The sequence below is a fragment of the Podarcis cretensis genome, assembly GCF_951804945.1.
Source record: "Podarcis cretensis genome assembly, chromosome: 5".
NCBI classification, from domain to species: Eukaryota; Metazoa; Chordata; class Lepidosauria; order Squamata; family Lacertidae; genus Podarcis; species Podarcis cretensis.
Genome location: NC_137174.1, coordinates 74,455,612 through 74,471,389, shown reverse-complemented (window position 1 = coordinate 74,471,389; position 15,778 = coordinate 74,455,612). Strand labels below are relative to the sequence as shown.

Sequence of the window (15,778 nt, the reverse complement as noted above, 5' to 3'; positions counted from 1 at the left end):
CTTAACCTGAGGTACCACTGTATTGATTTTGCACATGAATGAAAAAGTTTTTTTAGTGTAGCTGACCCTGTAGTTTGGAATTCCCTGCCCATTGACATAACGCAGGCATCTTTGCTGTGCAGTAGGCCCTTAAGTTGTGCACTTTAAATTTGTTTACACACATGGCAAAAAAGGGAGGACATAGAGTTCTGACTTTGGCAATACCACCTGCCATTGAACCCAATGAGTTTTTATTTTAGGCACAATCCCTGGAACATAATCTCTGTGTAAGTTGCAGGCCTAGTGTGTTCTTTTCACAATATTTTAGTGCTCAAAGCATCTTACATTGATGATTGTTTTTTGGGGGGATTAATTCCTTGTTTTTAACTGTTTTTAATTGATAGTCTTAATATTTATCAGAAATTGCTTAGAGCTTTTGTTACAATCAAGTGATATATAAATTTGTGAAAAAGTTAAGAAAAATAAAATTCTTGACTACAACTTTTTTAATTTGTGTAGATTTGAAAAGTAGTTTAAGTAGTGTGGCAACTACTAGAATAATGCTATTGGAAGATGGGGGCACTCGCCATGCTTGAGTCTCATTGAGATCATTTTAGACCTGCGATTACTTGCTTTCCCATAAAAGAACTAATAATTCAGAGTTGCAGCAAAATATTTTAAGTATGCTTACCTCAAAAACAAAGTGTCTTGTGGAACCTTAAATACTGACAAATGTATTATGGCATAAGCTTTTGTAGACTCAAAGCTACTTTGTTAAAGTGACTGGTTTTAGGGGTAAAAACATTTAAAATGTTTCTTTCAACAGATTATGCTTGGACTGACAAGTCATGAGCCACATTTTTCCCTTTTAAGAGAAGAGGTTCGGTTTGGTGGCAAAAAGTCACAAAGGTAACTCTTCTAAAAAATATGAATTGCATAAAAAAGGAAAATTGAACAAAACCACTAGATAGCTACATCATTTTTAAAAAATGAATATTTGATATTGAATTATTTATAGAATTTCCATCAGCTTACTTATTTGTGGTCAATAATTTTACAGAGCGTGTGCCCCAGAAGAAACCACTTTTCATTTACTGCACTTGTCATTAATGAGAGAATATATTGACTATGAATTCTCACCAGTTAAAGTAAGTATGGATGGACCACAGGGCAAAAATGGTTTAAAGGTTTGCATAAGGCATTGGTCACGAATTGTTTCTATCGAACTTTTGTTTATCAGGACAAGATATCGTTTACATATGAAGTTGACAGAATAATAGATGACTGGATCTTAATGGGCTTTCTTGTTGGAAATGATTTTATCCCTCATCTACCTCACTTTCATATTAACCATGATGCACTGCCACTGCTGTATAGAACATACATGGATATTTTGCCTAAGCTTGGAGGTAAGAGTCTCACAAAGCTAATGCAATATGGTCAGTTTCAAGATTGCTTCTTGTTGCAATTGTGACAATATTACAGAGGAGACTGCAGAATGGAAAAGACAGCAGGGAATCCAGTCTTAATTTTCTGAGTTATATTGCTCATGTTGCTCCTCTTCGATACAGTGTGCCTGCAGGAAAAGCAGCTCATGATTATAAGCATGAATCATATTTTTCTTCTCTAATAGGTTACATTAATGAAAGTGGGCACCTCAACTTACCTCGCTTTGAGAAATACCTTACAAAATTGTCAGATGTAAGTATATTTTTTATTCTGAGCAAAACTAAAGTCTTAACTTAAAGCCCCATCTATACCTTCAGTGTGCAGGTTTGCTCTCTAATCTGAGAACCTGAGCTTTTCATTCAAAAGAAAAAGAAAATAATTCTAGCTGTCATCAAGGTGGAGAGATGCTTGAAAATTTTGAAAGTAGCATGATTGAAAATATTGGGCAGCTTCATCCATTTTTGAATTAGCGGACACGCTGCATGTATATGATTCTGGCTTCCCATCATGCATGTCCAGTAAAGGAAAAAAAGCAACTTTCCACCACACATGTTACAGAGTATGCAAGGAGAATCGTATTTTCTGATTTTATAACTGTAACATTACCAATCTGCTTTTCTTATGCTGGAATTACCTTTCTTTTTATCTCAGTCAAGCCACTAAATCTGTACCTCTCAAATATATTCTGCTTCTGTAAATCAGCATAGCTTCACTTTTTGACTTTTTGTGTCATAGCAACCCCCCCCCCCTGCCGCCGCCAGTGTATGATAAACTTCCACTAGTGCTAAACAGGTAAACTGTTCCAACCTGCCAGATCTGCAGCTGAAAATGGTGGTATGAAAATATGCTGCTGCTTTTTTTGAAAACAGTTTAATTTGGTTTTTACAATACACGTTTATAGAAAAAATTCAATTGCATATCCATATAAAGAGATTCCTCGGAATCTCAGGACTCCCCCACCCCTTCCCTGGAGTCCCATTTTAATCAGTTAAAAACTCCATCTTCTTGAAACTCTTAATTATTATATCAATCCATATTTTCCATGATAATTGTTACACTACAGGTGATTCAAAATCCTGCCAATGTTTCCATCTGCTTACAGTGGTCTCTTTGATAACTTATAAATTTTTCCCATTCTTTTATAAAGTTTTTGTCCTCTTGATTCCTGAGTTTTCCAGTCAGCTTTGCCATTTCAGCATAGTCTATCACCTTGGTTTGCCATTCTTCTCTGGTCGGGACTGTGTCTTCCTTCCATCTCTGGTCTAGTAGCATTTGGGCGACTGTTGTTCCATACATCAAAAGTCTTTTCTGGTCTTTTGGAATATCTGTACCAGTAATTCCTAAGAAATTACTGGTTTTTTAGCAAATGTCATTTTAAACTTTTTTCCCCATTTCATTATATATCATCTCCCAGAAAGCTTTTACCACCTTTCAAGTCCACCACATATGATAAAAGGTACCTTCTTTTTCTTTACATTTCCAGCAGGTATTTGTACTTGTCCTATACATTTTTGCCAACTTAAAGGTAAAGGTAAAGGTACCCCTGCCCGTACGGGCCAGTCTTGAAAGACTCTGGGGTTGTGCGCCCATCTCACTTAAGAGGCCAGGGGCCAGCGCTGTCCGGAGACACTTCCGGGTCACGTGGCCAGCGTGACATCGCTGCTCTGGCAAGCCAGAGCCGCACACGGAAACGCCGTTTACCTTCCCGCTGGTAAGCGGTCCCTATTTATCTACTTGCACCCGGAGGTGCTTTCGAACTGCTAGGTTGGCAGGCGCTGGGACCGAGCAGCGGGAGCGCACCCCGCCGCAGGGATTCGAACCGCCGACCTTTCGATCGGCAAGCCCTAGGCGCTGAGGCTTTAACCCACAGCGCCACCTGCGTCCCTTTTGCCAACTTAGTAGGAGTCAAATACCATCGGTGCATCATTTTCACATAATTCTCTTTCAAGGAACAACAGGCCGTAAATTTCAGGTCTGTTTTCCATAACCTTTCCCAGTCTGCCATCTGAATGTTATGATCCGGAAAATAGGCTTTGGAGTTCAAATATCTCCTTGAGAAATTTGCCTTGAAATAGATTAGAAGTATAATGATAATGCTTTTCTTTCTTCCATTTATTTTAACAGTTTGACCGTGAGCATTTCAGTGAAATCTTTTTAGATCTGAAGTGGTTTGAAAGCAAAGTGGGCAATAAATATCTGAATGAGGCAGCTGGTATTGCTGCAGAAGAATCAAGAATGCAGAAGAAGCGCAAGGTTAGTAGTCTGGTGTCATCTGCAAATTTGATGAGCGTCCCTTCGATTCCTTCATCCAAGTCATTTATAAAGACAATGCATTCTTGTAGCATTGAAATTTCACTCTTTACCATCACAGCTTCTGTGAATTGATGCTATATGCATATCACTCTGTGTTATTTAAAGTATCAATCACAATTTTAACAGGCTCAGGAAAGCGCTATGTGCTTGGCTGCTTTGGAGAAAACTGACAATGGAACTGTAGCATCTTTAAAAAGTGAGTCCAATTGTTGTGGGGCGCCTGTGCTGGCTAAACTTGTGTACATAAATTATCTGTGAGACCGCGGTTCTTGGCATTTTACTTTTTAAGTGAAAGTGAGTAAAAGACAATGATTATTTTTTTTTAAGGAAGCTGTTTTTACTTGCCATTTTCCATACTATTTGCACACTTCAAAAGTTTTCTGCTAGGTTCATTTTAATTTCAAGCAAGCATATTTGCTGTACTCCTTTCGGTGCCTGATAAAAACAATCTTGTTTAGACAAGCCTACCCAGATGCTTATAAACCTGAGGAAATTTTATTACATTTTAGTATTTTAACCTTTGTATGTTTCTAAGCATGGTTGTAAATTTTTCTTGATTTTATTGTTTCACACTTTGAGGATTTTTACAATGAAGTGCTGCATACAGCTTATTAAAAAAATGAAAAAGAATAAATAGCAGATGTGAATTGTGGTATACAACAAGTTAATTGCTCGATTTTATTTTTCATTTTAGCTTCAGTAGAAGATGAGCCAGAAGATGATGATTTGTTTGAGACAGAGTTTAGGCAATACAAAAGAACATACTATATGACCAAGATGGGTGTAGAAGTAGTTTCAGAGTAAGTATTAACAACAAAATGGCTTCTTGCATGAGCACTGGAACTCCTCCAAGTGGGTTACAGTTTCTAAATTAAAAAAGGAGAACCTGTGCTCCAGTTATAGTACATGTGCTTCATTTATAGTAACTGAAGCGATTAAATACGGTACATAATTTCTGTTAGTGAATTTAAAATGTTTTAACGTTTTATCTCAACCCATGCCTCTGAAATAGCTGGAGGTAATAGCTAAATCAGCTTCATTCTCAACCTTATTTGTAAGTGAAAGGAGAAAATATATGCCAATTTTTGGTATTTTTGTTTTAGTGCCTTTCTAGCTGACCAGGCAGAATGTTACGTCCAGGCAATACAGTGGATATTGCACTACTACTACCATGGGGTTCAGTCATGGAGCTGGTAAGATGAAATTTACAAGTGGAATGCTTATATCAGCTTTGCAATCAAGTGTGTTTTAGACCAGAGGTTTTCAACATTTTTGAGTCCACGGCTCCCTTGGCCAACTACATTCTTTCTGCGGCACCCCTGTGGTGCTCAGGAGCCCGGTTATGACAGCCCTTGCCTGCAGAGCTGTCAGCCTCTCACCCTTTTCCAAACACCATCCCTTATGGAGTGTTCCCTCAGCCTCTTCTCTTCCCACCTCCTTGGGAGTCCTCTGGTCTCTTGAGCTGCCCCCATGCCCCTAAGAGAGGTGCCTCCTAACACTGCCCCACAGAGGCCTGGGAAGAAGATGCCCCCAGCCTTTGTGGCCCAACGGAGACTGGACAAAGGTGAACTTGAGTCTAGCATCTTAACTGGGAGGCAGCAGTGGCGGCAGCAGGTGCTGCCAGGCTTGCATGGTGGAAAGGCTCCCTTTCAGCACTGGGCACTCAACTCCTAGGCATGTCTTGCACACAGCAAGCACAAGAAAGGCCGGCACAGTGCCTGCCTGCCCAGCCTCCCACTTGTCTGCCCATTCCCAACAGCAAGGGCTGACTGGCTGGCAGGCTGGGCTCCCTTGCCCGCTTGCTTGCTTACTTCGAGCCTGCTTGTAGCCAGGGCTGTTGCAACAAACAGCTGTTCAGTCATTTGGGAGGCAGAGACACAAGAGGGCATCAGAGCAGGGAGGGAAGGAAAGAGGGACAGGTGCCAAGCCAGTGTTGCCCTGACCATCATTCAAGGCACCCTGGTTAAAAACCACTGTTTTAGACTACACATATAGCTGCCACTTGACACCCAGTTCCTTAAACCACTCCTCCTCACCCCATACAATTTAGAGCAGTGCTGTCTGAGTTACATACCTTGTCTAATTATTTGTGATTTTGTCCTTCCTCCAGACCATTAAAATAAATAAGATTACAATGTATGTGTTTATGCTTTTCATACAGCTGCAACCGTTGTTGAACTAAAATAGCATCTTTCTTCCTTGTAGGTTCTACCCCTACCATTATGCACCTTACCTCTCAGATATCTGCAACATCAGTGAACTGAAAATCCACTTGGATTTAGGAAAACCATTCATGCCATTTGAACAGCTTCTTGCAGTACTTCCAGCAGCCAGCAAGGATTTGCTGCCAAAATGCTACCAGGTAGTTAAATATCTTTAGAGGGATTCATCATTCATCATTATGGCTACTGTCCTTCTATTTTACAAAGATAATTTCAATCCTACTCTTGTGCATTTTATATATACACACACACACACACACACACACACACACACACATTCTCCATACAGGGATTTGCTTAGTTAAGTACCACTGAAAAAGGAACCTTGTCCAAATTCTAAATTCTTTGACCAAAAGGCTATAGAAATAATTTACTTTCCATCAGTAAGGGCTAATGTTAGTTAGGTCTAATCATAGTCTTCTTTTAAAATGTAGTTAATCTGAATTCCTATTGCTTAACTTTGATTACTTACATCCAATTCTTTAGCATTTGATGACTGGTGAAGAATCTCCCATTATTGAATATTATCCAACTGAATTTAAAACTGATCTAAATGGAAAGCAACAAGAATGGGAAGCAGTGGTTTTAATACCATTTATTGATGAGGTAAGAACTCTACCATTGTTTGATCATAAAGTGACTAGTAAACTGTTTAAACCAAGGCCTGGTTTGCATGGTTTAGTTTTATTTTTCTTCCAAATTTGAGACCAGATAAGTTGAATCAGCAATAGCTATCTGTGTGCTCCAGTGGTTAATTTACAAAGACCAATAACATTGGGAGGTTAGTTCTTTACTTTTCTACCTCTGTCCCCAATACTATACCCAAGAAGAGTTAGTAAATGGGCTCCAGTCATTCTAGGCTTCAAATAATTATGAATCACCCTTTCAGAAAAAAAATGCCACAGTACAGTATTCTCTCCTGGAGAAGAGCAGGGGTGGCCCACTTCTAAGTATTCCCAGGGGCAACCTTAGGCAAAACAGGGGGAATAATGTTCAAACCATCCTTTGGACATGATAGAGCTGTACTCTTAGCCATATTTAGTCCAGATTCAATGCTACTCATCCTGGGACCTCCCAGTTAAAGGGTAGGTAAGAAATTAATAATAATTAATAATAATAATAATAATAGTAGTAGTAGTAGTAATAATAATAATAATTTAATCATGGATAATGGAAATAGTTGCTCCTTTCACATACGCCCTCATTTCTTGCTTAATTGTTTACCCCTCTTCCTGCTTTTTCCTTAACAACCTTAATTATAGTCACTACTTACTAGGATTGAACTTGTCCTATTGATTTCATTAGGCACTAAGTTTAACTAATTTAGATTGGATCCAACCTCCTCCCAGTCTCTGCATTTCAATATGCCTAATGCTTACTAAGTGTTATATTCTATTTAGAAACGATTGTTAGAAGCGATGGAATCCTGCAACAAGTTCTTGACAACAGAAGAAAAGCAAAGAAATAGGCACAGTGAATGCCTGATGTACTTCTATGATAAAGACGCAGAGTTCCAGTACCTATCTCCATGGCCAGAGAAGTTCCCTTCCATAGAAAGATGCCATGCAAAGTAAGACTGCAGGTGTAATTCCTTAATTCAAAGTGTGCAATCTACTGAGCATCGCTGCTGCAGTGCCCCTTTGCATTAGCTTTGTTTGGAAGTTAGTTTCAAAATCTCGTTTGTTTCAGAAACACTTGTTTGAGTAAGTAGGTTCTTGGCTGTAGCCCATAGATAATACTAAGAAGTCATTTGACAGAAATGCATAATGAAATGCTCTTAAGCTGTCCTTGTCCCCTCATACAATCAGAGAAGATGTCAATTAGTAAAGTTAAATGGCCAAAGATGGATTCTTCTGCATATATTTGATAGTCTTCCTTTAATTCTGGCTGACTGTTGTAAGCATAACAACATTCTTGTTTTCAGCCTTTGTTTACTGTGAAAGGCAGTGTTTCAAAATATACATTTGTAAAAAAAATAAAAAGCTTAAGTTCTGTGTGCAGAGACAGTTTTTCAGAGTAACTGTATGTTGAAAGTTGTGCTCTTGTTTCTTAGGCATAAAGCTATGTCTCTGGACCTCTGGCGTGTAGATATAGCCCAAAATAAAATAACGAAATTGGATATGGAGAGGCTGTATTTCTGTGGCTTTCCTACTCTGAAGCACATTAATCATAAGGTAAATGGTGCTTGATTGATTTAAGAATGACATGTTTTTGTTAGGTACTTATTCTGTGGAAGGCTTTCATTTTACATCTTGACTTTCTTTCCCTATTCTAGTTCTATCTGAAAAAAAGTGGGGTACAAGTTTTTCAACAGAGCAGCCATGGAGAAAATATGCTACTGGAAATAATGGTTTCCGATGATTCAGAGGAACTAGTGAGTGTCTGGCTTTTTCAACTTTGTTTTTGACAGTCTCTTATTTTAGAGACTGTCCAAGTTTTGTTGTCAATAGCTGTGCTTGGATATCACAATAAACAATAGTTTAGTGAGATATGTGAGCTTAGCCTTCCCCTGGACTTGTGTATCTGTCTACATCCCAGACCCTGCATTAACACTGTCCTGTAGATATTTAGTACAAGGTGAGGCACAAGACTATTTGAGAAAGTGACAGGAGCCTGGTGACCAAAAGTGCACTTTTGACATCAAGGCCGAAGCAAAAATGTGTGTACCTATGGTCCTTGGTGCTATCTAGGATTTACAAACTTGGAACTGTAGATCCCAGGGCACAGCAAGGCTACTGCCTTTGTTATGTGTGGTACTTACAGATTTGCTATGAAATAGTTTTCAGTAGGTTAACCAACTGCTTTTCTTCCTCAGAATGCTGAAAATGTAGCCAGTTCGGTGCTTGGGAAATCAATATTTGTTAACTGGCCTCACTTGGAAGAAGCCAGAGCTATTGCTGTATCAGATGGTGAAACTAAGTAAGGAAGACCCATGTACTTTGCAAAGTTTGTCACTTACTTGCATCTTCAGATGTCCATCTTCGTAAACAAGTTTTCATATGACAAGGTCTCGAAGCAATGGCTGTTTTGTTTTTTGAAACAGCTATGTAAACCATACATAGACCAGCCTGGGGAAAAATGTCCCTTTTCTCGCAGGATTTTTGAATTTAGTTTAAGGTATTTTTAATGTGACAGATGTGGAATACTTGTATTAATTTCGGTTTTGTTTCTGTTTGGATGTATTGAGTTGGTTTTTATGAATTATGTTTGTTATGATTTCTTATGATAAAGGGCAGAATATAAACATCCAGAATAAATGGACTATGATAAACTGAACAGTTTTTGTGGAAGGGCAAAACATTTATCGTCCACATTCTTTGCTCTTTGCTGATGGGAAAAGAGCCAAACTGGATCAGACAGGGCTAGTGGTCATCAGTACTGGAAGCAAAGCAAGCATACTTTTCATTTCTTTAATGAAACATATTTATTGGTACCAAGTGGATTTGCTGTCCTAAGTTCATTTGCTGCAAGACCTAGTCCTAAATAAATATGCTTAGGACCGAGATTTTCTTTTATTTATATGAAATGCAAATTTATTTTAAGGTTTCAGTTGGAGGAGCCTCCTGGAACACAGAAGCTCTATATGGGGAATGCTGCCCCACCAACCAAAGCAACATTTGTTCGAGATAAAGAACAGAATATCTGGGTGAAAGAAATCCAAGGAATTTCAGAACAGTAAGACACTGCCTCTCGCGTTTGTAGCTTGACAGCATATTTTGACACACTGGTTCATTTTAAGGGTGGACAGCTTGCTTCTTGTGGACTGCCACTTTAGAAATGTATTGTGAGTCCGATGGCCACACCTATTTTTCAGTTTTTAGGTATCTCTTGATGGTGTGGTGGTTGCCACACTCACATCAATGGATGTAATTATTTCATTCAGAAGTTACCTTCAAAACTGACAGCCCTTGAGGAATCATGATAGATAGAAAAGTTAATGAACTTTGTTTTCACTTCTGTTTGACTCACTGTTTCCAGTCTTTTCATTCTTTTTGCCATATCACATCCAAAACTGCTCTACGGTGAAGAGAGCCAGAGACACTAGAAATCTGTGTTTCTTTTTTTCCCCTTGCAACCTTCAAGGTTCATGTATTGATGTTTAATACTGAGTCTCGCCAACTGAAATAATCCTTTGCAAGGTTCTGTATTGCACACTTCTACCTAAAGTTGTTTAGCTTTATAGTGATAGTTAATCTTGCTGCTTGTTGTTTAACCAGGGATTGTTGCATTTCCTTAGAAGATGTCATGCCACCCAGAGCTGATTATAGGCTAATTTAATGGTTTTGTACTATAAGCTCTTTGAACAGTAATTTCAAGGAAGATTTCCCCATGAGTAGGGAACCTCTGGCCTTGGGGCTAAGTGTAACCCTCCAGGCCTCCTTTCTGGTCCTACATACTCTATTCAGGCTACACCTTTCACTGCCTCTGCTTCACATCATTCTGGGGTGCTTTTGCCTTGCAGGGTTGTGTTCATGAAATGTGATAATGCCTCTGGATGGAGGGGTTTGTACAAATACTGTACAAACGTAAGAGTCAGATCTCTTGCTCAGCGCACTTTTGACTCTGGTCCTGCCCACCATTAACATGCAGCTGCTTGAAGATTGCCCAAAAGGAAATGCAGCCCTTGGGCTGAAAAGTGTTTCTCACTCTAGTCCAACCCCCTGCAATGCAGGAAATCTTTCACCCAGTGTGGAACTCAAACCCACGACCCAGAGACTAAGAGTCTCATGCTGTACCGACTGAGCTGTATACATCCTTAAATTCATTCTGCCATATCCCCTTTCTTCCAGTTACCAGAGAAGAAAAGGAGTAATCATAAATGAAACATCTGCAGTTGTTTATGCTCAATTGCTAACTGGGCGTAGATACCAGTTAAATCAAAGTGGTGAAGTGTATTTGGAGAAGCAGTGGTCCAAGCAAGTTCTGCCTTTTGCATACCAAACAATTGTCAGGGTAAGTTCCTCAGTTGAGTTTTTCATCAGTGAATTGAGATAAGAGGCCACAATGTTTACAGTAAAATTCAAAATACTAAGCTTATAAGTTTACTTTTGATAGGATACACATGTGCACTTAGATTTACAGGCCTGTTGCCTCATTCTTGCCATAGCCTACAATCCTATCACAGTATAGTTGAGAGACGTGGCTAAAGGCTGCTGTACAAATTTCTCCAACATTTCATTTTTCTTGTTATCTGTGTCTTGTGTAATGACATAGTGCACAGTTAGGATACAATAATATCTTAGTAATAATAGGATATCTGCTTAGAACTTGGGATTGGGAAGTGGTTCACATGAAGTATAGACATTTTCAAAATGTTTATGGGATTAGTATCTTTCTTGAGGAGTAAGCAAACTAGAGTAGGCTGTTCTGTATTGCCACACATAGTTAATGTAGGTTGCAGTCTTATGCTCACTTACTTGAAAGTAAGCTCCATTGATCTCAGACTTACTTCTGAGTAGACATGTCTGTGATTTTAATGGTAAGTATTTAATTAGAGCATGATTTCCCCCCTCATTTTTCATGCAGGATATAAAAGCCTTCGATTCCCGCTTCTCCAGTCTCAAAACTTTGGATGACCTGTTCCCTCTGGGATGTACAGTCTTCATGCTGGGATCACCTTATTATGGCTGCACAGGAGAAGTTAGTTTTATCTGAAAATGTTTTTCCAAAAGACTTTTCTTAAAAATCAAGTCGGACTCCTTCTGCATTATTTTATTACATAATTTAAAATACTGAGCTCTACATTGGAATAATGATGTTTTAGGAGCTATTGTATCACTTCCATTTCTTCACCTTCCTGAACCTTTCCGCTCTTTGTAAAGGAACTTTTCTTCTTCTTTGTTTAAATTATTTGGCTCCAGTCCTTCAATGCAAGATCTCAGAGCACAGAACAGTAAGACTTGTTTTTAAACAACAAATCCATTAAACAGCATGAGTGTAGATAATTTTATTTTGCTGTTGCTTTCATTTAAGATACTCATCAGATTCTTAGGAGGGAGAAAGACACTGGTTGCTGTTTGTGAAATGAACTTAAATTTAAGATAGTTTCTTTAATATCTCTTCAAGGTTCAGGATTCATGTGATGTTATCTTGGAAGGCAGAATTCGTGTTGTTTTCAACATTCCATGTGAACCTCAGCTGGATGCCTTAATACAGAATCAGCATGTAAGTGTTATTTCTCTTAACAGTGGATATGTCTCTGTAGATTTCATCTTAACTGTTATAAGTACTATTTGAACAATATGCATATGTATGTATTTGCACAAGCCCAGTGAATTTTTTAAAAAGCACAAACTAGTTTTGAAACTTCCCTTTTTAGGTGACATGGGAAGCTACTGTTTGAGGGGGAACTAACCTTACTGAGCAAATTTAGTCTTTCCTTGTTTCTTGGCCATAGTTTTTCAGTGCAGGTTTCGTAACACAGGAACAATTAAATATGTATCTCATTCAAGAGTTACATGAAAAATCTGGTTCAGAACCAGAATTTGAACTCTTGCGAATGTAAGCTTTGACTTTATAATGTGTGACACATGTAGCATTGGCAAAAGCCGTGTAAACTATGTGAGTGTGCTCAGCCTCTTTATTACTTCAGTTTTGTGTTAGCAGTAGCATTCAGATGTCGCAAGCAGGGTTGAGACCATGTTCTGATAGGTACTATGCAGACACACACAAACTTGCCTTGCCTTGAAGACTCATGAAGGGAAAACAGTGTAGCTCAGCAGAGCAATGCAGATGTGTGTTGGGGAAAATAACACCAGTCCTGAAAGATCTACATTGGCTCCCAGTACGTTTCCAAGCACAATTAAGTGCTGGTGCTGACCTTTAAAGCCCTCAGTGGACTCCACCCCCACCTTCAACCCGGACACTGAGGTCCAGCTCCGAGGGCCTTCTGGCGGTTCCTTTACTATGAAAAGGGAGGTTACAGGCAAGCAGGCAGAGGGCCTTCTCGGTAGTAGTGCCTGCTCTGTGGAATGCCCTCCCATCAGATGTCAAGGAAATAAACAACTATCTGACTTTTAGAAGACATTTGAATGCAGCTCTTTTTAGGGAATTTTTTAATGTTTGATGTTTTATTGTGTTTTTAATATGCTGTTGGGAGCCGCCCAGAGTGACTGAGGAAACCCAGCCAGATGGGCGGGGAATGAATGAATGAATAAATAATTTTATTCCTATTACTATGGATAATACTCTCACAGGTGAAGGAGTGATGCTAACTCATATAAATTTGTGCCAGATTTTTATTTAGCCTCCCTGGCCTTCCAGTTTAGTGCAGCTAAATAGAAGTGCAGGAAAGTCCCTGAGCAGGTGAAAACCTTATGAAGATGTCTCCATTCATTTTTCCTACAATACATGGAGGAGTGAGAAGTCATGTTAAAAGAACATATTAGCATGGCAGAAGCTGACTGCCATTTGTATTTCATTCCTTCCCCTGCCTTCCTCTTAAAAGCTTCAGTGAGACCAACAGAAAAGTTTCCGATTCTAAGGCCAGCAAGCAGTCGTACACACATTGAAAACTAAGATTTATTATGAGTTGAGTTTTCATGGATTTTCATGGACATTTCATCCATTTCATTGGATGTATGAAGCAGACTCTAGTCCACGAAAGGTTTGAGACTGCAAGACTGCTTGCTTCTGCTGGTCCTCTGGAAGATTGTAAAGAGAATGATCTTTCTTGTCACTATACAACTGATATTGTTACAGAAATATTCCGTGAAGTACAATCCTGGATATGTATTGGCCAGTCGTCTTGGAGTGAGTGGCTATCTTGTTTCGAGATTTACAGGAAGCATTTTTATTGGAAGAGGATCCCGGAGAAAGTAAGCTCTGAGTATAAACTTCTTTTGATTGTTTGATTGTTAAAAAGGTAAAGGTAAAGGTACCCCTGCCCGTACGGGCCAGTCTTGACAGACTCTGGGGTTGTGCGCCCATCTCACTTAAGAGGCCAGGGGCCAGCGCTGTCCGGAGACACTTCCGGGTCACGTGGCCAGCATGACATCGCTGCTCTGGCGAGCCAGAGCCGCACACGGAAACGCCGTTTACCTTCCCGCTGGTAAGCGGTCCCTATTTATCTACTTGCACCCGGAGGTGCTTTCGAACTACTAGGTTGGCAGGCGCTGGGACCGAGCAGCGGGAGCGCACCCCGCCGCAGGGATTCGAACCGCCGACCTTTCGATCGGCAAGTCCTAGGCGCTGAGGCTTTAACCCACAGCGCCACCTGCGTCCCCCATTGATTGTTAGTTTGTAGCAAAGGCCACAAAAACCTGTTACCTGGTGAAGTTACTTTGTTTGTATTCCATATACAGTGGTACCTCGGGTTAAGAACTTAATTCGTTCTGGAGGTCTGTTCTTAACCTGAAACTGTTCTTAACCTGAAGCACCACTTTAGCTAATGGGGCCTCCTGCTGCCGCTGCACGATTTTTGTTCTCATCCTGAAGCAAAGTTCTTAACCCGAGGTAATATTTCAGGGTTAGCGGAGTCTGTAACCTGAAGCGCATGTAACCTGAAGCGTATGTAACCCAAGGTACCACTGTACAGTGGAACCTCAGGTTACGTACCGTCCTCCTTACGAACGCTTCGGGTAACGAGCTCCGCTAACCCGGAAGAAGGTCCCCTGGTAGCGAACTTTGCCCCGGGATGCGAGCAGAAGTCGCACACCGGCGGCAGCGGGAGGCACCATTAGTGAAAGCGCGCCTCATGTTAAGAACGGTTTCGGGTTAAAAATGGACCTCCGGAACAAATTAAGTTCGTAACCGTAGGTACCACTGTATCCTGAATAAGTATATATGCAAGAAGAGTTTATATGTGGGGAAGACAAAAAACGTGAAGACAGGACTTAGTGCAAATCATTGCTCTGCCTGACTGGCCTTCTTTCTGGCACAGTTGTGCACATTGTATTTCCCCCTCCTATCTCAGATATTAGTTAGATTCGGACATTCATTAATTTCTTGGATTTCTTATTATTCCAAAAGACAAATAAGGAACTTGAAAAGAGACTGAATTCCTGTTTAATCACAAAATCTTCTCAGAAGGAAATTCACTTTGAAACAAGTTTATACTTTTACCAGATCCATGTGTGAACTGTAATCACTTGTTTAAATATATTGTAGACTTCTTCTAAAGCTAGGTCATATGCTTGTTATTTTACATTGTAAAATTTTGCTAGGATTCAGTGAGTTAAAACTCCGGTTCTACATTCAGTGGTTAATTAGTAGTATTTATGTAAGGAATATATTGCGCCAGCAATATATTGGTATTTCTTCACAAAATTTAGCTAGCATTCCAACTTTTGATTTTGCAGTCCACATGGAGAGCATAAAGCAAATGTGGGATTGAACTTAAAATTCAATAAAAAGAATGAAGAGGTCCCTGGCTATACCAAGAAAGTTGGAAACGAATGGATGTATTCCTCAGCTGTAGAGCAACTCCTTGCTGAATATCTGGAAAGGTAAGCATTAAACTACACTTTAGACTGTATATGCCTTGCACGTAACAGTTCAAACACAGTTGTACCTCAGAAGTCAAACAGAATCCGTTCTGGAAGTCCGTTCGACTTCCAAAACATTCAGAAACAAAGGCGCTGCTTCCGATTGGCTGCAGGAAACTCCTGCAGCCAATCAGAAGCTGTGCTGGACTTTCAGGTTCCAAAGAACATTCACAAACCGGAACACTCGAACACTCACTTCCGGGTTTGCGGCGTTCGGGAGCCAAAACATACAAGTGCCAAGGCATTCGGCTTACAAGGTACGACTGTACAACTGACATGGGCAGCAGTAATTCAGACAATGGGAACAGGGTCATTTTTGCAGCATTTGCC

General features: G+C 39.9%; 1 protein-coding gene across 1 annotated transcript in view; it reads left to right on the top strand.

The window, feature by feature from the left end:
* XRN1 (5'-3' exoribonuclease 1) overlaps nucleotides 1-15,778 on the top strand; it is a 53,945-nt gene that overhangs the window by 8,162 nt on the left and 30,005 nt on the right. Inside the window, exons 6-25 of the mRNA XM_079977539.1 lie at nucleotides 806-888; nucleotides 1,040-1,127; nucleotides 1,220-1,388; nucleotides 1,613-1,680; nucleotides 3,553-3,681; nucleotides 3,868-3,937; nucleotides 4,436-4,541; nucleotides 4,845-4,934; nucleotides 5,947-6,103; nucleotides 6,450-6,569; nucleotides 7,364-7,533; nucleotides 8,017-8,137; nucleotides 8,239-8,337; nucleotides 8,779-8,882; nucleotides 9,507-9,638; nucleotides 10,754-10,916; nucleotides 11,490-11,603; nucleotides 12,030-12,128; nucleotides 13,665-13,780; nucleotides 15,263-15,409. Coding sequence (XP_079833665.1) covers nucleotides 806-888; nucleotides 1,040-1,127; nucleotides 1,220-1,388; nucleotides 1,613-1,680; nucleotides 3,553-3,681; nucleotides 3,868-3,937; nucleotides 4,436-4,541; nucleotides 4,845-4,934; nucleotides 5,947-6,103; nucleotides 6,450-6,569; nucleotides 7,364-7,533; nucleotides 8,017-8,137; nucleotides 8,239-8,337; nucleotides 8,779-8,882; nucleotides 9,507-9,638; nucleotides 10,754-10,916; nucleotides 11,490-11,603; nucleotides 12,030-12,128; nucleotides 13,665-13,780; nucleotides 15,263-15,409 — 2,345 coding nt within the window. The remainder of the gene's footprint in view (nucleotides 1-805; nucleotides 889-1,039; nucleotides 1,128-1,219; nucleotides 1,389-1,612; nucleotides 1,681-3,552; nucleotides 3,682-3,867; nucleotides 3,938-4,435; nucleotides 4,542-4,844; nucleotides 4,935-5,946; nucleotides 6,104-6,449; nucleotides 6,570-7,363; nucleotides 7,534-8,016; nucleotides 8,138-8,238; nucleotides 8,338-8,778; nucleotides 8,883-9,506; nucleotides 9,639-10,753; nucleotides 10,917-11,489; nucleotides 11,604-12,029; nucleotides 12,129-13,664; nucleotides 13,781-15,262; nucleotides 15,410-15,778) is intronic.